This window comes from Paramisgurnus dabryanus, chromosome 8 (assembly GCF_030506205.2).
Source record: "Paramisgurnus dabryanus chromosome 8, PD_genome_1.1, whole genome shotgun sequence".
Lineage (NCBI taxonomy): Eukaryota > Metazoa > Chordata > Actinopteri > Cypriniformes > Cobitidae > Paramisgurnus > Paramisgurnus dabryanus.
The window spans coordinates 17,293,199-17,315,403 of record NC_133344.1 but is presented as its reverse complement, the minus strand read 5'-3'; the positions used below and the strand labels follow the sequence as shown (position 1 = coordinate 17,315,403).

The 22,205-nt window shown below is 34.7% G+C and overlaps 2 protein-coding genes across 3 annotated transcripts; both read left to right on the top strand.

Moving 5' to 3' along the window:
- Window positions 1-1,641: 1,641 nt before the first annotated feature.
- On the top strand, window positions 1,642-12,313 carry inpp5ka (inositol polyphosphate-5-phosphatase Ka). Of its 2 annotated transcripts, XM_065280772.1 has the most exons (14): window positions 1,642-1,776; window positions 2,105-2,188; window positions 5,237-5,341; window positions 5,450-5,558; window positions 5,685-5,801; window positions 5,943-6,118; window positions 6,811-6,922; window positions 7,093-7,202; window positions 7,281-7,307; window positions 9,337-9,547; window positions 9,639-9,776; window positions 10,181-10,264; window positions 10,395-10,499; window positions 11,439-12,313. In XM_065280772.1, the coding sequence occupies exons 2-14, from the start codon at window positions 2,115-2,117 to the stop codon at window positions 11,517-11,519; spliced, it is 1,449 nt and encodes a 482-aa protein (XP_065136844.1). In that variant the 5' UTR covers window positions 1,642-1,776; window positions 2,105-2,114; the 3' UTR covers window positions 11,520-12,313. The 2 variants fall into 2 exon arrangements, with proteins under 2 accessions (XP_065136844.1, XP_065136845.1); XM_065280773.1 differs by lacking the exon at window positions 7,281-7,307.
- Window positions 12,314-12,431: 118 nt separating this feature from the next.
- Window positions 12,432-17,968, top strand: tekt1 (tektin 1). Its single transcript, XM_065280774.2, has 8 exons — window positions 12,432-12,870; window positions 13,013-13,202; window positions 13,519-13,684; window positions 13,958-14,086; window positions 16,686-16,826; window positions 17,108-17,333; window positions 17,448-17,644; window positions 17,773-17,968. Exons 2-8 carry the CDS (start codon window positions 13,013-13,015, stop codon window positions 17,930-17,932), a joined length of 1,209 nt encoding a protein of 402 aa, XP_065136846.1. The 5' UTR covers window positions 12,432-12,870; the 3' UTR covers window positions 17,933-17,968.
- Window positions 17,969-22,205: the final 4,237 nt, after the last annotated feature.

The window sequence follows — 22,205 nt, the reverse complement described above, 5'->3', positions numbered from 1 at the left end:
TCGAAATGATCGCAACCTACACATGTTCCGAAAGATTCGGGATCTGCAGCAACAGTGTAAACAAATGTAAATATGCTGAATGTGTGTGAGTCAGGCAAAAAGTGACCATGGGGGATTTTTATGGTTCATAATGTTACACACCTACCAGGATTTATGAGGAAATGGATGTCAGGATTTAACAGTATTCTGCCAGCAGTAGCAAAGGATCCACCCAGCGATGATCACATCCAAACTGGAATAGACCAAAAATTTATGGTCAACTGAGGAATAACATGAACGCGCACACACACACACACACGCACGCACGCACGCACGCACTTAAAAACTGTATCCACTTTTCTTTTCTCTGTAACACTTGTTAAGTATAATTCTTTTTTAATTATACATAAGAAAACATAGTGTAGGAAAATACCATGAATAGAATACCATGCCTGTAGCTTATTTTTGTGGTGCAAATGTTCAATTTATACTAATACAACACTCTAGGAGCACTGTAAGTTGCTTTGGATGAAAGCATCTACAAAATGTTCAATTTCCACTACAATAGATGTTTCTATAGTATGATCCTCTCCTTTTTTTAACAATGTGGTTTCCTATAATTGAGAACACAATAAAGTTAATAATTTCTTTGTAAAGTTTTATTTAGGGGCTATTCAATAATCTCGGCTTTATGTTTAAGATAACATGAGATATGTTTCTTTAACTAAAAATATGTTCTCACTGAATGCATTTAATAGAAATAAGGAATGTATAAAAACATAAAATATTTTATACTTTTGCCATTAAAACCTAAGTCATGGAACCGCTTGCCGGTCCACTATTGAATCGCTCTATCCTTTACTGCTTTTATTTATCAATGATTTATTAGTTTTTTCTTGTGAACATGAGTACCAGCGTTTACAATAACAGTTTTGTAAACTTTGTCCAGAGTAAATACTGGGACTAATAATGATACAAAATGTATAGAAGATTGTAAGAAATACAGTAAAATAGAAATGAAAGAAAAAAAGATTAAAAAGGGGAAACAAATATTTTGATTATACATAACATACATGCATAAACATGCATAAAATAAGAACTATATACAAGTTGTCAGAGATGAGTGACATAAAAAAGACAGTGTCTATGTAGTGAAAAACATATGAAAAACAAACAAACAAAAAACAAAAACAAAAAGAAGGCAGTTTAAATCTTTATATGCTTTTAAAATCTTTTTAAAATCCTACTTTTTTCCTCTGGCTTATATGGCTTTTTTCTTTTTTAGACCTATCGTTTAACTTTCTTTTATCTTTTTATTGTATTATTATTATTATTATTGTTATTATTATTATTATTATTATTATTATCTCTGTCTTTTTATGCATTTCTGTACAGCACTTTGGTCAGTATGTGAGAATTTAATGCTATACCTTGTATGATAAATTAAAATATGTAAGTTAAAAATATATATATGTACAACGTTTTTTAGTGGTTTTGCATTTTTGTATTTGTTTACTTATTTGTTATTTACAGTTGTTGACGTATTATATATTCTCTATTTTGTTCACAGCCACTGTTTTGGAAAAACCGTACAAGTCATGCCAATACTGAGGACTTTTATTTTGAAAAACCACGCAAATGGTCTGTATGGCGTTATTTGCGGTCGCTTCACAAACCTTCACTGATGTAAATACAGTGCGCGACTGTTGATGTGATGATGTCTTCACCAACAGTTTGACACCACACAGAGCTAAAGACTGCGGAAGAGAAGACAGAAAAACAATCGCTAGTTATCAGGTATCTTAATCTAAACGTTTATTATATATTTTGTCACCAATATTTTATATGATAAGGTTTCAGCACGTGCAGTAGGAGGTACAGTAACATGTACAGAACTGAGTTATATAAATAATTTGTGTGCAGTGCTTGTAAATATCCAAACATGTGATACTAAATATAATAATCATATTACTAAACCAAAGCAATGAAGTTGGATATCATATTTTTATGATTTTAAATTTCATGTTTCATCTGTAGTGGAGTTGTGGTTCTGTGCACATATATAGAGCAATATAATATATATTATAGGCCTATATAATAATAGAGGTGCTCTTATAATTGACAGGTGAGGCAGCATGGAGGAGGATTTGTCAGAGGCTCTGAATTCTGTCAGGTTGGACCAGAAGGGCAGCGAGTTGGACTCTTTTGGGTACATGTCCTTATATTCTTCATTTAAAATGACTTCATTGGCTGTAGATACATTTGTCTCTCTACTTGCCTTTATGTGCCTCAGCTCTCGAATAGTTTCAACTTTGGATAGCAACTGACATCTTTAAGGACTAAGCCTGCTATCATCTATCATGATACTAGACCACTATCATCCTAACATATCTCATTCTGTCAATATTTGTGTTGTGGTTTATTTTATCACAAGGTTGTTCAAGGTAGATTTAAGACCTGTGTGAAACGCTTAGACAAAGTAAACATTGTTGCCTCCCATTGTTTCTCAAAATGGTGCAAGAATAAAGCTGGGATTAGATTTACTGGGATAAGCTTTCTGTTCATGTGTGAAATCCCCAGAAAGGTTTCAGTTGTTCATAACATCACCAAATTTGTGTTTTACATACAGTTCCATTTTGTGTCCATGAGTATACAGTGGGCAACACCATAGATGTCCTTTATATAAAGTAAAATATAATAAGTGTATATATTTGTTTATGTATATGTATTATGTCAACATATGTACACATATAAATGTATATTAAGCAGCTGGCTGTATGTCCAGTATGTCTGTATGTCCATTTTTATATTAAGTAAATGGCTTTTGAAGTGTCACTATTGTATAGTCTAAGGCCCCCTTCTCCAAATCTTACCCTGGAGGTCCAGAGCCTGCAGAGTTTAGTTCCAACCTTGATCAAACACACCTGCACAAGCTAATCAAGGTCTTCATGATCACTAGAAAATCACAGGTGATTAGGGTTGGAGCTAAACTCTGCAGTGCTCTGGACCTCCAGGGTAAGATTTGAGGAACCCTGGTCTAAGGCTTTGTCGAAACGGACACGGGTATTTTTATAACCGTGACTTTTTTTACGCGGTTCGGCCATTCGTCCACACGAAAACACAGTATCGGGGCACTGAAACCGAACATTTTTTAAAAAAACCTTCCAGGGTGAGGATTTTAAGAAACGCCGGTTGCAGTGTTCTCGTGTAGATAGTAAAACTGAGGTTTTTGCCTTGCGACGTCACTTTTGTTAGGCTTCTGATTGGCCAAGGTGGCTTTACGATTTTAGTTATATCGCCACATGCTTTTTACAGTGCTTGATAGGGCATTTTTGCTTTTTCATCATGAGGACGGAGATGTCTTTTAAACCGAGCATGAGTGGACGGGATTTTTTGGAGGGAAAACTCCTGTTATAAAAATACCCTTGTCCGTGTGGACTAGACATAAGTTTAAGGTGTTGGGACCACATAGGCTCTTATTTAACCAGTTTTAATCTCAATTTTAATCTCTAATGGGAAATTTCCCGGACAGGTTTAGAGTAATCCAGGACTAGGCTTTAGTTATATTAGGACATTTAAAGGGATAGTTCGGCCAAAAATGATATTAAACCCATGATTTACTCACCCCCAAGCTGTCCGAGTTGCATATGTCCATCGTTTTTCAGACAAACACATTTTGGGATATTTTATAAAATGTTTTAGATCTTTCAGTTGATTAAATGTAATGTTACGGGGTCCACCCATAGTCCACGACCTTCAAGTCTAAAAAAGTGCGTCCATCCTTCACAAATTAAATCCAAACGGCTCCAGGATGATAAACAAAGGTCTTCTGAGGGTAATCCGCTCAGTGTTGTTGTAGAAATATCCATATTTAAAACTGTTTTAACGAAAATAAATACCTTCCGGTAGCGCCGCCATCTTAGTCGCGACCGCATTCAGGAGAGAGTATTAGCGTAGTGTACGCACTTTTCTTAGTGACGTATGACAAATTCGGAGGGCGGGGGCACAGAGCAGCAGCAGAGTAGCCTCCGTAGGCTGCGTAAGCTCTCATCCTGAATGCGGACGCGACTAAGATGGCAGCGCTACCGGAAGGTATTTACTTTCGTTAATAAAGTTTTAAATATGGATATTTCTACAACAACACCGTGCAGATTACCCTCAGAAGACCTTTGTTTATCATCATGGAGCCGTTTGGATATAATTTGTGAAGGATGGACGCACTTTTTTTGGACTTGAAGGTCGTGGACTATTGCTGGACCCCGTAACATTACATTTAATCAACTGAAAGATCTAAAACATTTTATAAAATATCCGAAAATGTGTTTGTCTGAAAAACGATGGACATATGCAACTCGGACAGCTTGGGGGTGAGTAAATCATGGGTTTAATATTATTTTTGGCCGAACTATCCCTTTAAGTAGTTTTTACAATCATACCTTACAAAAACAGTCCTGGGGTGCAGCTTGAGACAAAGCAATTGCACTGATATATGCTAAGATACGTCAGTGCAAGATGTTTTTTTTTTTATTAATGCAGCTAAAACATGCATTTTAGTTTAGGATAAGCCTGGAAAACCACCCCTAAAAGTCTGCTCACATTTTAACCCCACCATCCAGTCCTTATTGAGCTTTTCACCTACTGTTTTATTAATAACCTTACATATACATGCATATGCATATATATATATATATATATATATATATATATATATATATATATATATATATATATATATATATATATATATATAAAACATTTGACTTTATATGCAATTCATGCTTACAACACCAGCGACTGTTTTTTTCAACTGAAGGCTTGTCAAGCAGCATAGAGGAAATAGGCAAATATTTTCATGCAAATCCATGAGCACGGTCTCAAATTGTGGTCAGTACTGACACACGTTTCAATCTTTGACATGACTTTACTCAGTCTATATATTAAAGATATTAAGATTATAGTTTCACAGAATGTATTTTACATTATATATGATAATTTGATGTAGAAAACAGTAAAGACTTAAGAGGAAGGAAGGGTCACGTATGTTAAAATGTGGTGCTTTTTAATTTCCTGGAATGATGTGGAATGTGCGATTGCGTTAATCCGATCAGGTATGGTAGGAGTTGCATTTGCATGGATGCCTTTTTTTTAATTAAGCATGCAAATAGAAAAGGGAAAACAGTTATTCCTAGAATAGCATTGAACTGTGTATTGTCTGTCTCCAGGCAGCTGAACATTACTTTCTTTTGTAAACCTTCAGGCTGTACGTAGTCACATGGAACGTGGCTACAGCTGAACCTCCCGATGATGTTTACTCGCTACTTCAGCTCAGCTCTCCGAAGAAACCTGACCTCTATGTGATCGGGTGAGTTTAGATATGATCAAGATCCTTGTAGCTTAACACAATACAGAACTGATATTGTCTAACATTCACACAGAGGTTTCACAGCCTCTTATCGGTTCTTTCGTTTAGTCTGCAGGAGGTGCGGGCGGCCCCTCTGAAGTTTGTTTCAGACTTGGCGTTTGATGACTCCTGGAGTCACCTTTTTATGAACACGCTGGCTCCTTTGGGTTATATAAAGGTGCTGCTATCCACCTTCTTATCTTATGCAGAGTTTTTTATTGGTTACACCTCAATAAAATACCAAATAGCATAGACTAACAATTTAGATCATTTAAATAAAAATGTTTCATTGTGGCCCATATAGGTTTCCTCCATACGGATGCAGGGTCTTCTGTTGCTTTTCTTTTCAAAGTTGCACCACGTTCCCTTCATCAGAGACATTCAGACCACATACACCCGCACAGGCCTCTATGGTTACTGGGTAAGACATGTACAGAGAGGTTTCAGTATACCAACACAACATTGTAAAAAAGGGTGCATGAGCTACATGAAATGTTATTGTTTATGTTCACATTTCCTCTTTTCTTTTCTTTAATTCATCCTGTATTGTCCTGGATTCAAGGGTAACAAAGGGGGCGTGTCCATCCGTCTGTCCTTGTATGGTCACATGCTCTGTTTCCTGAACTGTCACCTGACCCCCCACTTGAACTACGCCTCTCAGAGGGTGGATGAGTTTCAACGTATTTTGGATACTCAGACCTTTGATGCCCAAAACCCATCATGCATTCTGGACCACAAGTAAGTGCATGACAATATTAGATTTATATTTTTCTAATTTTTTTCATTAACTTGTATTGCAATTGAGGAGTTCCGATGCAAAACCCGTGCGTATGACATGTTTTCTTGTAAATTATTTTCACAACAGACATTACATTGGTATTTAACAAATTTGATTGTCTTTCACTGCAAAACCCTCTAAGTGCATGCAAGCTTTTTTGGCAAAAAAAAAACACTTCTTTGCACAAGACATAGTAAACAGTTGCAAAATCACTAAAGATGCAACTACAAACATTGCACGTGATGAAAGTCAGAATGTAAAAATGAAGAAACTGAACCACACATTAGGGCGCGCTCTGATTCATGTCACTGCCACATTCGGGTTGTTTTCAGGTATTTTGTGTAGAATACTCAACTACTTTAGGGACACAAGTTTTAATGTGATCCGAAAAATCGATGTGGCGTTAAGCGGAATCTGCCAACAAAGCAGTATTTCTGAATGTCCTGAGGCCAGGGTTAAGTGGATTTGAAGCAAAGCTATTAGATTATGAACATTTAACAAGTGCCGAGAGAATTCGGTTAATATCATTATTTCATTTTTGACTGAGGTGGTGTTTAGCGGCTTTTGCATCTAAACTCTTTTTACTTATTATCATTCCTAAAAAATTCTTTATTGATCTTATCGGAAATTTATTTCTCATGTACTCATCTAGGGTGGTCTTCTGCTTTGGGGATTTGAACTTTCGTATTGATGATCATGGTATGCACTTTATTCGCAACTGCATCACCAGCCAGCGTTACAATTTGCTGTGGTCTAAAGATCAGGTACAGATCACTCTTAAACTTGCACTATATGTGACATCGTAAATAACCTTTTGAGTTTTAAATGTGTCTATAAATGTCGGGTGAATATATAAATCATTGACATGGCATTCCTTAATCTACCTCATAAAATATTTGGTTTTGTGTCTATATATATTTATGCCGGAATCCAGCTCACCATGATGAAAGAGAAAGAAACCGTTTTGCAGAAGTTTGAAGAGGGACGTCTCGACTTTCAACCCACATATAAATTCGATTTAAACTCTAATAACTACGACACAAGGTAAACGCGCACATCATCTACCGTCCACCAACTTTATACCCATCAAAAGTTTACATGGTTTCTCCTTTGCCCCTGCAGGGTACAGAAGACATGGTTTGGTCTTAAGTAAGCTTTATAAATCCCTTTGAGCTCCTTAACAGAAACCTTCCCACCCTGCCCGCATTGTGCTAACATTCCTTCAATTGATCCCTAATTTGTAACATTTCCCTAAGGCAATGAAAAGAGATTTTCATTAGCAGTAGAGCAGGCAGACAAAGCGCATTAATCCAGACCAGTGCACAGTGTAACCCCGCTCCCATAACACCGTTAGGTTATTGTTCAAATAAACACTAACATTTATGTTTAATATGCAAAAAGATAATAGCTTGATTCTGTGTTTGTAGTTAGTTTGATGTTGCGTAGGGTTTAATTATGCAGTAATGATTGCATTTGTGTTTCTGTGCTGTTGTTTTTCAATGGTCCCACGAATAAACATTTGCATTGCTATTTTGTTGTCATAAAAATGAACGATGTCTGTTCTAGAAGAATCCAAACGTGTTTCTCATTGACTGTGTTTACATGCAGTAAATTCTTCAATCCGACTGAATGTAATCCAATTGCAGGTTAGGGCTGCATAACGATTAATCGTGACTAATCGTTTGCAGAATAAATGTTTTTGTTTACATAATATATGTGTGTGTACTGTGTATTATAATTATGTATAAATTAATTCACATGCATGTAGATATTTAAGAAGTATTTACATGTGTATATACATTTTTAGATTTATATATAATTTATATTAAATATAAATATTTAATCTATAAATATTTTTTCTTAAAATTATAAATGCATGTGTGTGTGTATATATATATATATATATATATATATATATATACACATAATTATTATACACAGTACACAAACATATGTAAACAAAAACCTTTATTATGCAAACAATTAGTCACGATTAATCGTTATGCAGCCCTATACAACATTACAGTTTACATGTACCCTAAACATTGCAATCTCATTAATATGTTTGTTTACAAGTACATTCTATATAATCTGAACCCAACTTCTGTATAAGTGCACAGCCAGGGTTGCCAGATTTGCGTATCAAAACCAGCCCAATTGACATTTTAACTAGCCCAAAAGCATCCCAATGACTATACACAGCCTAAATACCAATGACTCATAAACAAAATCCTTTTATCTTTTACTCGCTGAAAAAGTTTATAGACGATTTCAGCAGTAATAACATAAACAAGCGGCTGTCGCGGTCTGCACGTAACTTCCGTTAAACTCCGCTAAGAATAAATAACAACAAAGTTCTTTAAACGTAGTTTATTTATATAACAAGCAAAAAAACAACACATAGATTACCTAGGAAACCAAAACATTTGTTATTTTCGACGAGGCATTCGTTCAAGAGATCAGTTTAGTAACTAGTCAGACCATTAAAAAAACAAAACCGGAAGTAAGGTTCGGATCCAGACGTGTATCACGTGCGTCCGATGAGACCGTCTATAAGTACCCCAAAAAGCGGAGGACTTGGCAACGCAGCACACAGCATCTCTCCTAGAGTTCACGCTTTGTCTTTTAATAAATGTGCAAAGTTGAGTTGGAGAAAGTTGTTTTTGGGAAGTTTTCCTATATATGCCAAGAAAACACACTTTTCAAAAGGCATAACGCTATTTTATTGCTTATGTAATGTTACAAAACATGAATGCTGCAGAATGTACAGCGTGTGACCCCATTATCTTAATTGCATGTTTAATGTGATGCGTAAGTAAGAGATAAATGTAAATCGTGAACTTAAGCGCATTGAGAAAATACTACGGTTCACGTGTTTACATGCATACTTTTTGATGATCAGATCACGGATAGGAGTACACAACCCCTTTCAATATGATCGAAATATGCATCCGATCGACCTCAGTCGTATCGATTAAGGTGTTTACATGACATATTTTCAATACGGTTAAGCCACAAACTGTTTATTTGGTTGCATGTAAACGTATTGAAAGGTATGATCATTCTGGAACGGAGATGTAACAATTAACTAACCGTTAACAATTAACTATTAACTAATGTGCAGCCTTTTATTTTATTTTTATTTAACTCATGCAGTCTTTTTGTCGTGATTTGCTAGTGCTAAAAAACGAAAGCCTGCCTGGTGTGATCGAATTCTCTGGAGAATCAAACCCAAATCCTCACGTGATGATGAAACGATGCAGAAGAAAAATCCGGTGGAGGAACAAGAAGACGAGCCTCCTCTTAAAATAACCCAGGAGTATTACATCAATAAAATGGAGTACAGCATTAGTGACCACAAGCCTGTTGTCGGCATGTTTCGCTTAGAGGTGGGTTATGCATATAAAATACTGTACATTTAGCAAGAACGTAACCTAAGAGTTAGCCTATACCTCAGTTTAATGTTTTCTCTGTTATCAGTTGAAGAAAATATACGAGATGCCGTTGGTACAACTGTGTGCTGAAGGAGAGTGGTGCGCAGATTTTGATGCCATGATAACCTACAGCCTTCTTCAGCCATTTACATCCAGTGCCTGGGACTGGATTGGTTTATATGAGGTGGGGGACCTCTACAGTACCGAAATTTACTCACCCTCATGTTGTTACAAACCTGTATACATTTATTTGTTCTGGTGAACACAAAGGAAGATATTTTGAGAAAAGTTTGTAACCGAACAAATGAAAAGCCCTATTGACATCCATAGTAGGAATAAAAAATACTATGGAAGTCAGTGGGACTTCTGATCAGTTTGGTTACAAACATTCCTCAAACTGTCTTCATTTGTGTTTATAAGAACAAAGAAAGGTGTTTGGGTTTGTAACAACTTGACAGTGAGTAAATTATGAATTTTCATTTTTGGGTGAACTATCCCTTTATAATTTGCAAATAATTCTAGCTGCAAATGTTTAATGTGGATTGGAGATAAGAGGGTTATACACACCTTTTGCTTGTCACTTCACAGGTTGGTTTCAAAAGTTTTTCGGACTATATTACTTACACCTGGGTGAAGGATGACCAGGTGGCTTCGAACGATGAGCTCTTTCAGGTAGGCTATATGACATCTTTAAAGACAGTGTTTATTGTAGCCACTGAAATAGGAACACTTTCATTTTAATATCATGCATGTCAAAGTGGAGAATTAAGTACTTTTAAATTATTATTATTATTTTTTTAAGGTTTATGTGAGCAAAGATGACCTTCCAGTTCGGGGAGGGGAATGTGTGCTATGCTATTACAGCAGCAAGCTGCAGTGCATTGTGGGTATCAGCCAACCTTTCAAGGTGAGTAGAAGTTTGCAATGTATGCAGAATCACACTTTCATGTTCCTACTTTACAGCAGTGCCATAAATGAGATCAAAGGTAGAGGAGCTATATTATGTAGAATATATTTTTAATTTTGCGGTAACGTTTGTGATTTGTAAGCAAAATATACAGTACTGTGCAAAAGTCTTAGACCGACATGCAATGTTATAATGATCATATATAATTGTTTCTTAGTCTCTTTAATAGAATACATCCAGAAAATACAGAAAGTGTGTCTATAGTATTAAAAACTGTATCAAAATGTAAACTGATGTGTCAAGTTTTAAGGGTAAACTCCCCTTCCACTTGAGCAATAGCAGGAAATTGCAGGATCTCTCAAACCTAAATAAAATTAAATCCTAATTTCTAATTTAAAAAAATTCTGCTCAAAAATGCTCAAGATGTGTTTATATATTTTTTTTTATTTTTTTATCATAAGTTGCATTTCCATTTACCCCCACATCGAAATTGCAAATAAAAAATATGCCCAATGGAAACACATCAATTTTGCAAAAACTCCCAAAGAATTTTTTTATGCTCACATGAAGTGGTTTTCCATGCAATTTAAAAAATAAATATATCTGGAAAAAAACCTGCAATGAAACCCTGCATTTCCAGGTCCCAAGATCGTTCTTTAAAATGTGACACTGTGTATTATAACACCTCATATGTGTCCGCTTTCCTTGTCATTAATGCATTAATGATAACACACCTGCATCTTCTTCCATAAAAAATAATGGGCATTGTTTTTATTAACTTTTTTTTTTGACATTTAGAAAATATCACAAAAGTTTTATGCAAATCTGTAATGGAAACCAGGCATTGTTGTAACTGTATGAATTTGTTTTCATCTTTGGACTGCCTTTGAAGTCTATAAGCATTAAAAACTGAAATGTAAATAATCTTTTTTTTTTTAGGTGCATGGATCCACAGCGGCAGTTGAAGAGGGTTGTTTGCCTGAAAACATTGATGGACTTGATCAGGCAGTCGGGTGTTAAGATCAGATTCTTAATGCATTGTTTCATACACTGTCCACCTTTAAAAACATCTGAACGTCAGATGTCAAACCAAACATACCTGTGAATTCAAGCAAGTGCAATTTTAATTCAAAATGTAATTGCTGTTTTATTGGTATGTGATACAGTGTCTATACTGTATATATATTTTTAAATTGCAGCCAGTTTTGGGATCTTATCACATGTAGAATGTAATATTTTGAATAAGCACGTCAATTTTTACTTCACCTAAAATTCTTTTTAAAACAAAGTGGTTGTAATAAATGAAGAAAATTTTGCCACTAGTGTATCATAATACTTGACTGATGCAGTACAAATAATATGACCACATTTACCAGAATACATCAAAACTATAATGTTCAGTCAGTGTTAGCGCTGATGTTCTCCTTGTTTTATAATTTCTTTACATTTCATGCAAACTGTTACACTGGAAATGCAGCATTCCATTTAACTACTTTTGTGACACATTTAATTGGTTTGGATTTGTTTATAATTGTAGATCATACTGATGGCGTATCGTAATATTGTTTGTGTTTTACTAAAACTGTATAACTGAAGAATGTGTTAAAATGTTATTAAATTATATTTTTCCAATGTGCACAAAAACATTATTAAACATAGACTGTCCTAAAGTATTTACTGAACTAAATATGTCCTCTATTATCAGAAGAATAATGTTTTAATGTTTTATTGATCATTGCTATGAATAGAAAAAATATATTGCATAAAAAGTAAAATACTGTAAGAATTAATTTTTTCTGTAAACTAGTGGCTTTTTATTATTTCCCAAATGCATACAGATGTAAAAGAAATTAAATAAATGTTATTTAAATTAAAATTTTATTTGAACAATCTATTGTAGTATACAATGATTTTGTGACACGCAAAATACTATAGTATACTTTAGTATTTACTATAGTAAATTGTAGTGTACTGTATAATGGTAATTATACTACAGTATAATTGCAGTATACTTTTTCTGTAGTATTAACAACAATACATGTATACATTCTAGTAAATACTGTTTAGTAGGGTTCAAAAACACTATTTTATCTTACAATTTACGACAGTTAGTAAATACTGTATAATACTACATTATTTTTATGTGGGTAAAACCCATGTTGTCTTACCCAGGAGGAAAATATAACTTATAATGTATTATAATCATTGAAATTGTGAGTAAATTCATAATGTAAAATAAATGAATAAACAAGAGAAGAATGCTGCCTCCTGTCGGTAAGCAGCAGTAAGGTTGTTATAGCAACCATTCGTTTACTGCTATCAGCTGTATAGCAACGCGAGTTTACGGTACACGTTCATTCAGATCTGAGAGGTAAGACGCTTTTACAATTTATATTTTAATCGTATTAACATTTTTAATTACATTTCTCCTCCGTAAACACAATGCTTGTGTTTGTTTAGGAAATATTATAATACTGTTTGAGATAATAATGTATTTCCTTCCCATGTAAAAGATGTCTCGGATGATGGGACCCCCTAATAAATTTCTGCCACCTGAGTGGAAACATGCGAACCAGATAAATTTTAGAAGATCAGAGGAAGAGCGAGCACGGTCCGAAAAACTGACAGCAGAATGTAAACGACTCATCGAGGAGAGCAACAAGTCCGCCAAACGCATGCAACAGAATGCACAGAAGAGCTTGGGTATGCAACCTAAAATCTAATGCCCGTGACGGATGTAAATTAACTTATTTTTTTAAGTTTGGGGACACAGGAAGTGTCGAAATAGGTGTAAAATCCTGAAATTTTATCTCTTCTGCATCTGGAGCTCTTGCAAAGATAAAGTGTAGGGAGGAAATTTAACAGTTGAACTTTTGATGAACTGTGTTTAACACTTTTTTATCACTGAAAAGTTATTTGTATTACTTCATATTGGTAATGACACCACTGTTTATTCACATAATAGATTTGATGTGTCCACTTTTCGGACTGAATTATATTGTTTTCATCCCTTCTGCAGAACAGAAAATCCAAGACATCAAATTCTGGAGACAGGAACTTGAGCAGAGGTTTGAGGAGATGGTGCAGGAGATCGAGACCCTCATCATCTTTAAGAGTCGTGTGGAGAAAGCTTTGGGGAGCTGCTCTGAGCCTCTCCAAGTTACTCTGCAATGTATGACTGAGAGGTACTTCTGACCTAAAATCAATATAAAACAAGTAGGCATCTCTAAAGATAAAATGTCAACCAACATGATTTCTTAGTGGATCTAATGTTTAGGCCTACACCATAATTCATCCTAACTGAAACCTTCACCTCTAATTTAATATTCGTCGCCGTCCTTGCGAAAGCTTGTATGACATAAAGGGTGACCAATAAACCAAAAAATAAAAATCACAAAATATGGAGATAATGGCGAGGAAGGCCGGCGATGATAATTATGTGTATGGTACATTCTCAGACAAAAGCGGGTGGCCATTGATCTGGTGCATGATGAGGTAGAAGAGGAGCTTTTGAAGGAGAGAGAGGTGATTGAGGGTGTGATGGTCCTGCTACAGCGCACCCTTGAGCAGATCAATGAACAGATCAGGTTGGTGGAAACTCTGAGATTTTTAATTTAGGGTTTAATTCAATTCTGATTGTAAATTGTGTACAAAACATTTTAGCAAATGTCAATTTAAATTCTTAAATCAAGATGTATTTTTGTGATGAGCAAAACGACCCAAAAAGTCTAGTTTTTAGACAAATAAAAACATACAATTTCAGTGAAAAAAAATCGGAATTTTTCTTGAATTAAGTGTTTAAAGTACAAATTCACTTAAATTTTATGTTTTTGTCTAAAAACTAGACTTATTTTGAGGTCATTTTGCTAATCAAGAAAATGCATCTTAATTTAAAAAAAATTAGATATTTGTACTGAAAACAAAACAAAAACACTAAATAAGCAGGGGTGTTGAAAAGTGGTGGGGACAAAAGATCAGATGAAAAAACATTACAGCAGGACGGGAAAAATAATGAATAACGGCGCATCCAAAATGGGCAAGTCAACAACACAGAAATACTCAGCATAAAACCCTCAGCAATGTCGACTGCACATGTAACAGTCCCTGCAACACCAGCTCAATAACAGTGCCAAAGCACCATACTGTAGAAAACGGTAATTTACGGTAATGTAATTCATTACATATGTAAAAGAAAACACACTATGTAAGGGATAATGTAGAGGCAGCAGGTAGTTATCGGGAAATAAGCCCCGACAGTGTGATCAGGACCCGACGCGAAGCGGAGGGTCTTGTATCACACTGAAGGGGCTTATTTTCCGATAACTACCGACTGCCTCTACATTATCCCGCTTATTACACGGCTACTTGTCACATAAGAAAAAAACCGGACATGAATATGAATTTGAAACATTTTATTGGCATATTTGTTTTAAATTAACATTTTTATCCTTCCGCGAAACTTTGCACAGATGCATAAAATGATCGTAATACCTTATTAAGATCCTCTGCTTCATACTTGTCTGTCTCCATTTTTTCTCTTTTAGCCAGTCTTTGAGAAGTTTTAATGCCCATTCTGTATTTTTTTGTGTGTTGGCTTCGTAGCTGTCATGCTCTATTTTGTCAAGTTCAGTCTCAGTAAGCTGTCTGTGTCTTGTCGTGGTTGTCCAGTGTTTGTCACAAGATGGCGCCAAACAGTAATCTTTATTGATCTTTATTGGAGCGATTTTACTCGTACAAGTAGTACCAGCTATGCGTTATTACTTTGGAGCGGTTATTATTTGAAAAGAACGAACCTGCAAATGTCTCAACTGACCAATCAGAATCAAGCATTCCAGAGAGCCGTGTAATAAAAGCACACAACACAACATATGACCCTGGACCACAAAACCAGTCGTACACTTGAAAAAAAAAATGATTTTCAAGAAAAAAAATTCTTATTATTTTTGTTTTGTTTTCAGTAAAAATATCTAAAAATTCTTAAATTAAGATGCTTTTTCTTGATGAGCAAAATGACCTAAGAAAATAAGTCTAGTTTTTAGACCAAAAATAGGCTACCAAATGTAAGTGATTTTGTGCATAAAACAAGCAAAATAATCTGCCAATGGGGTAAGCAAAAAAAAGAAATTTTTTCTTAAACACAAAATTCAAGAAAAATTCAGGAAAAAATTGCTTACCCCATTGGCAGATTTTTTTTGCTTGTTTTATGCACAATATCACTTACATTTGATATTTTTGGTCTAAAAACTAGATTTTTGCTCATCAAGAAAAAGCATCTTAATTTAAGAATTTTTAGATATTTTTACTGAAAACATGACAAAAATACTAAGAATTTTTTCTTGAAAATCTGACTTTCTTACTTAGTATTTTTGTCTTGTTTTTAGCAGAAATATTTAAAAATTCTTAAATCAAGATGTATTTTCTTGATAAGCAAAATGACCTAAGAAAATAAGTCTAGTTTCTAGACAAAAAATATACATTTTAAATGAATTTGTGCTTAAAACAAGCAAAAATATCTGCCAATGGGGTGAGAAAATTCTGCTTAAATTAAGTGTTTAAGAAAAAATAAATCTTATTTTTAGATTTTTCTCTCACCCCATTGGCAGACATTTTTGCTTGTTTTAAGCACAAATTCACTTAAATTGTATATTTTTTGTCTAAAAACTAGACTTATTTTCTTAGGTCATTTTGCTTATCAAGAAAATACATCTTGATTTAAGAATTTTTAAATATTACTACTGAAGATTTCTTTGCTTGTTTTATGCACAAATTCACTTAAATTGTATAGTTTTTGTCTAAAAACTAGACTTATTTTCTTAGGTCATTTTGCTTATCAAGAAAATACATCTTGATTTAAGAATTTTTAAATATTTCTACTGAAGATTTCTTTGCTTGTTTTATGCACAAAATCGCTTAAATTTGATATTTTGGTCTAAAATCTAGACTTATTTTCTTGGGTCGTTTTGCTCACCAAGAATAGGCATTTAATTTAAGAATTTTTAGATATTTGTACTGAAAACAAGACAAAAATACTAAGAACATTTTTTTCATGAAAATCATTTTTTGCAGTGCAACTGTGTTTAGCTGATAGAAGGAAGTCATATATGCTCAGGATGGCTTAAGGGAGAATACAATTTTGGCTATTTTTCATTTTAGGGATAAATTCAACATTCTGTCTGTGCTTTTCAGGCTCATACGTTCAGTGAAATATTATTTGGAAAAGGACCTAAAGGACAAATTTCAGGCTGAGTGCATTGATGATTTCTGCTCTCTGCTCACTAACACATCACCTAATGTAAACGGAGGGAATCCGGACTTTAGCAGTGTTGGGTAAGACAATAAACACATGACGATGGTTAGGACCTAAGGTTCCTACAGAAGAACCACAGAAGTACCGGCCTGTGAAAACCCAGCTAAAGTCATTTTTTTTGTGATTTACTGTTAATCATGCTACATAATGTAAAGAACATGTGAAAATATAACCTTGATATATTTAATATTGACTGAGTAAGGTCATCTCAAAGATTTAAATTAACGTGAAATGCATATTTAGATTTAAAAGACTTTAGCCTGGATTTCACAGATAGACTCACATTTTTTCCACACCACAGAATGATGGTAACCCCTGAGGAATGGGAGAGCCTCTGCAACATTAACATTGACAAAGCGGAGAAGGAAAAGAACAACTCGCACTCACTCAGAGCTCTCGTGGAAAGCCTGCTGGAGCAGACGGCTGCAGATCTGCGCAGACAGCACGAGGCCACGGGCAGAGCACTGGAGCTGCGCATACAGGAGACCAAAACAGCCAAAGCAGAGCTTGAGAACCAGCTCAATGAGGTCGGTATGAATGCAGGTTATTGTTATCTATTGTCTGGTTATTGTTTGGTTACACTTGAAACTGACTTCTGTATGTTTCTCAGCCAAATAACTTCCACTTGTGCTCTCTCAAAGCTGCTAGCAGAGACGGCGAGCCAGGAGAAGAATCTGGAGGATCTGCGTGTGGCTGTCGCTGAGAAAGAAGCTCCACTCAAGGTAGCTCAGACTCGGCTGTCTGCCCGCAGTCAGAGACCAAACGTTGAGCTCTGCCACGACTCCGCTCAAACCCGACTTCTGGTCGAGGTCAAGGAGCTCGCTGACCATGTCGAGAGGTACAATTATTGAAGATGTACAGCATTACAGCTACCGGGGCTGAAAGGCTACTGAGAAATTGCTTTGTTTCAAGTGTGTGAAAGATTTGAATTATATATTAACAGTTCCCCTCCGCTGTTTCTTTCAGATTGACCGAGGCAGTCGAGCTCTCCGAGATGGAACTGAAAGCTTTAGCAGGCCGACAGTTGATCCTAGAAGAAGAGATTCAGGTTAAGAGCAACTCCGTCTACATAGATGAGGTGATCTGTCGACAGCTGCGTGAATCTGTCAATATTCACAACTACTGAATGGATCTTATACATAAAAGATGATGCGCTAGTGGATGTTTTGGAAAGTTGTGTCATTAGAATGTGAAGTTTTTTTTCAATGAAAAGCTGTTGTTGTGCATCAGGTTTAAATCTCTTGTGTTTGCTTTGTGTGGTTTCAGTACAATGTTTAAAGGGATAGTTCACCCAAAAATGAATATTCTGTCATCATTTACTCACTCGCATGTTGTTACAAATCTATAAATTTCTTTGTTCTGATGAAAATAAGTTTGTGAGCCCCATTCACTTTCATAGTATTCTTTTTTCCTACTATGAAAGTGAATGGGGTTTACAAACGGTTTGGCTTCAAACATTCCTCAAAATATATTTCCTTGTGTTCATCAGAAATACATTTATACAGGTTTGTGAGTGATACAAGAGTGAGTAAATGATGACAGAATTTTTATTTTTGGGTGAACTATACTTTTAGTGCATTTGAAAGAGTGGAGCCTGAATGTTTGTCAAATCAAAGCAGAAATTTTAATAAAAAATGTTTTCTTTGCTGACTTTAAACCGATAAGTTTATTTTCAGAATAATTTATCAGATCAAATTCTGCAGTGTGGCAAATAATACACATACCTGACTTTTAAAGTCGCGATCTTAATCGAAATAGTGTTATTCAGTCTGTCAGCAAAATGCAAATGTTGACAAGCCCGTGTTTCATTTTTGACCCCTAAACTTTTCATAATATCAGCTTTATTTTAATAGGCAATACAACTTGTAAGGCTACAAACTTTACAACAAACTGTAAATAAAAACCTCTTCAGTGTTTTTACAAACTTTAGTACAGTTAAACTTGACAAAAATCACAACTTTACAACAAACTATCAAAAAACCTCTTGTTCAACCTATAGCCCCAAATCTTAGCTGTGAACATGCCTTTATAAACTGCAGCTGCAACTAAACAAGCAACCGTTAGCTTGATGACAAAATGTTAAATCATTTGTAAGCTGCTTTGGATAAAAGCGTATGCTAAATAAATAAATGAATGTAAATGTAATGTAACACAACAAACTTAAAAAAAAATGGTAGTGTCTACATACTACAGCAACCTAAAGATCATGGTGACAGTGTATAGTCGTGTGTGTACACTGAAAAAATGATTCATTCAATTTACTTTGAATTTTTTAAGGTAAGTGGTTGCAATCAATTTATTTAAGCTACATTTAGCTAAAAAAATTATTCTAATAAAAATAAAATAAATTTGCCCGCTGCAGTATAAATCCTGTAATGGCTTTTTAGAAAAAAAAAAAAAATTTAGAATAAAAAAATTATTCTAATTTTTTGTTAATTTTTTTAAAAAATTTTTTGTTTAAATGTAGTTTAAATAAATTGATTGCAACCACTAAACCTTAAAAAATGGAGTAAATTGAATGAATCAATTTTCAGTGTAGTTTTATAGTCAAAAAAGACAAATATCTGGTGTTATGGCCTTATCATTACATCTGCGGTTGACACATCCCATAATATTTTAGATAACGATGGTAAGACATCACCATGGTAACACACTTCTTGTAAAAAGCAAGTAGCGCAATAACCAAAAGCAATCAGTTCCATTAATCTGATCTGAAGAACAACTCCTCTTATATTCTGTCACTAGAAACGTTAGGTAGATCATTCATATTAAGATCATTTTAAATCATTTAAAAAATAGTAATCTGTTAGTCTCAAAAGTGTTAAAACCTAAATACTTGGGTATTGATTGTACTTTAGTATTTTTTTACTTTAACACCTAAAAAAATGTTCTTTACATTATAATGGCTGTATTTCAATCTCATCACATTAGCAGGACATGCTGCAAACTCTGCTGCTCATTTTAACTCTAGTAAAAATGACAGATTGTGAAGGTGAGTGCTAGTTATATTTCTGATTACATTTCTACTGTTTATTTTTATAATGGATCACTTTATAAAAAAGTGGGATAATACATATGAATGTGTTGATATAGGCAACTTGTTATTCTGGGTATTTAATAATATAAAATGTGAAGATTAAAATAGACTGTAGATTTGGAAAATATTAAAGGTGACAAATGATTAAACTTTGCTCTTTATATTACAGTTTAATTATAAAAACTTTAATGAAAACAACAATATTGTGCAATGGTTTAAGTCTGCCTTTTCTGTTTTAACATGACAGACCCTGTTGGATTTCCGTCTGACTTTTCCATCACAGTTGACAGAATCATCACAGGAGAGGCTGGTTTGTGTGTTACAGTAGGCTACACTGTTTTTTTACTGTTCCTGAAAACATTAGGTCCGAACGCTTAAAAAGAACCTGGTTCAAAGGAGATCCACAAAACCCAAATGTTGAAGTTCCTTAATTGTATTGACTTAAACATACATTATCAATATCATTTTGGATGCCATTTTCAGCTAGTAAACTTGGTTCAGGGGGAATCTGACGGTGAATACAGATTTAAAGTGGAATGGGGACAAGGGAATGTGCATATCTTTCCTGAGACAGTAAAAATGACTGTAAAAGGTGAGTTTGTGTTTGTTTGAAGGTGTGATGCTTCAATTAGGGAGACTTCTCTCTAGTATGATTTTTAAAACACCATCATTCAAGTTCATTTTATTGTGTCTTTGTACGTCTTGAACACATATTTACAGAGCATTATGTTGAACCAAAATACATTGAATGATGAATGTATCAACAATATGCTTTTTTGAGTGCATACAATACAAATAAACTACTAACTCTTTCACCGCCAGTGTTTTTAAAAAAAGTTGCCAGCCAGCGCCAGCGTTTTTCATGATTTTCACCAAAGTTTAATGCCTTCCAGAAAATGTTCTTCTTTAAATATATAAACATACAATATACCAAATGAAAGAACAGACCCTCTGCTTTCAAACAAAAAAAAAACGTTTCATCCTACCTGGTTCTTTTGCAATCAGCTTTTGAATGTGGGTAGGTTTTTGCAAAAACACCACATTTTGAGCAAAAAGCAGAAATAATGCCATTTTTATGAAGGACTTTTCATAGAGATCAGATGAAGAGCGATCTTTAAAACAGACACGGACATGCAGCCGCTTGCCATAGGGCAATACTTCCGGGTTTAAAAAGTTGCGGAAGGGCGCCACCTGGTGGATAATAGCGGTATTGCGGAAAGACGGAAAATCTCGTCATTGGCGGGGAAGCGTTTTCTCTTAATTGACGAGATATCTCGTCAATGGCGGGGAAAGAGCTAATAAATACAAATAATGATTTCTGATTACAATAATTAGATTTTCAAAACTCACCCAGAAGCCAATAATGAATAATCCAGTGCTCACAGTGGGAGAACGGGCAACGGTATCCTGTAGAATTCCATGGAAGTGTCTGAATCCCATTCATCAGGTCGTGTGGACAGGAATTGATAATGGTACAATTACACGCACAGGAATTGGGGTTGGTGGGCGTAACAAAGAAGTTTCATTACTGTATTTTGATCCTGAGCCTGAGCACCACAAAACTATTCTCACATGCACAGTGATATTTAACGGAAATATACAGACAGAAGCGAGTGTGATCCTGAAAGTAAGATGTACGTTTGACTATTTTATTCATAAGATATACTCTCTATATAATGGTACACAATAGGCACTCTTTCTTTTTAAGAATGCTTCTTTATTTCTGGTTGCTAAGGCATGCATCAACATAGGTCCCGTACACACTGCATATTAATTCGGTTGTCACGTCACCTTTTAATGCTTAATCCTGTTCTGTACACACACAGTTCAGTAATTTACGGTACTGACAACCGAATTCCACAACCGAATTAACTCCCGCAAAATGCAGGTAGTGACAACCGCATTTACAGAAACTCTGCACAGTGTGTACAAAACCGAACTGAACAACTAGTAAGTGTTTAAACGTTCATCATAAACAGGACAGGTCTCTCTTCTGAAAAAATAAATGCTTAGAAGGGGGAAAAGTCTTCTGTATGCGCGGTTCAGAAAATGACAGAGGCACAAGCGTTTGCTGACTAGTGTTGCCAGATCTTGCACTAAAAAAACAGCGAACAAGAAGAATCCAATAATAACCCTGGTGAAAAAATAGTATGCTAAATATATTTAATTTTGATATACTTAAGTATACTTGCAGTCACACTAATGACCAGTATACTTAAAGTGTGCTATTGATTAGTTTATTTAAAGAGTGCTATTTTGGAACAACTAATTTTGTACTTAATATATTTTAGTTGTATATTAATTGTAACAAAGTACAACTTTAAGTGTATTTAGTGTACTTTTGTGTGCTAAAGTGGAACAA

What these genes read in the sequence shown, in the direction of transcription:
- inpp5ka (XM_065280772.1), top strand. Translation starts at nt 2,115, where the DNA reads ATGGAGGAGGATTTGTCAGAGGCTCTGAATTCTGTCAGGTTGGACCAG. An exon ending in CTCCTTTGGGTTATATAAAG is followed by an intron (nt 5,559 to 5,684) that starts GTGCTGCTATCC and finishes TGGCCCATATAG; the next exon opens with GTTTCCTCCATACGGATGCA. An exon ending in AAGACATGGTTTGGTCTTAA is followed by an intron (nt 7,308 to 9,336) that starts GTAAGCTTTATA and finishes GTGATTTGCTAG; the next exon opens with TGCTAAAAAACGAAAGCCTG.
- tekt1 (XM_065280774.2), top strand. Translation starts at nt 13,013, where the DNA reads ATGTCTCGGATGATGGGACCCCCTAATAAATTTCTGCCACCTGAGTGG. An exon ending in GAATGCACAGAAGAGCTTGG is followed by an intron (nt 13,203 to 13,518) that starts GTATGCAACCTA and finishes TCCCTTCTGCAG; the next exon opens with AACAGAAAATCCAAGACATC. An exon ending in CTCGCTGACCATGTCGAGAG is followed by an intron (nt 17,645 to 17,772) that starts GTACAATTATTG and finishes TGTTTCTTTCAG; the next exon opens with ATTGACCGAGGCAGTCGAGC.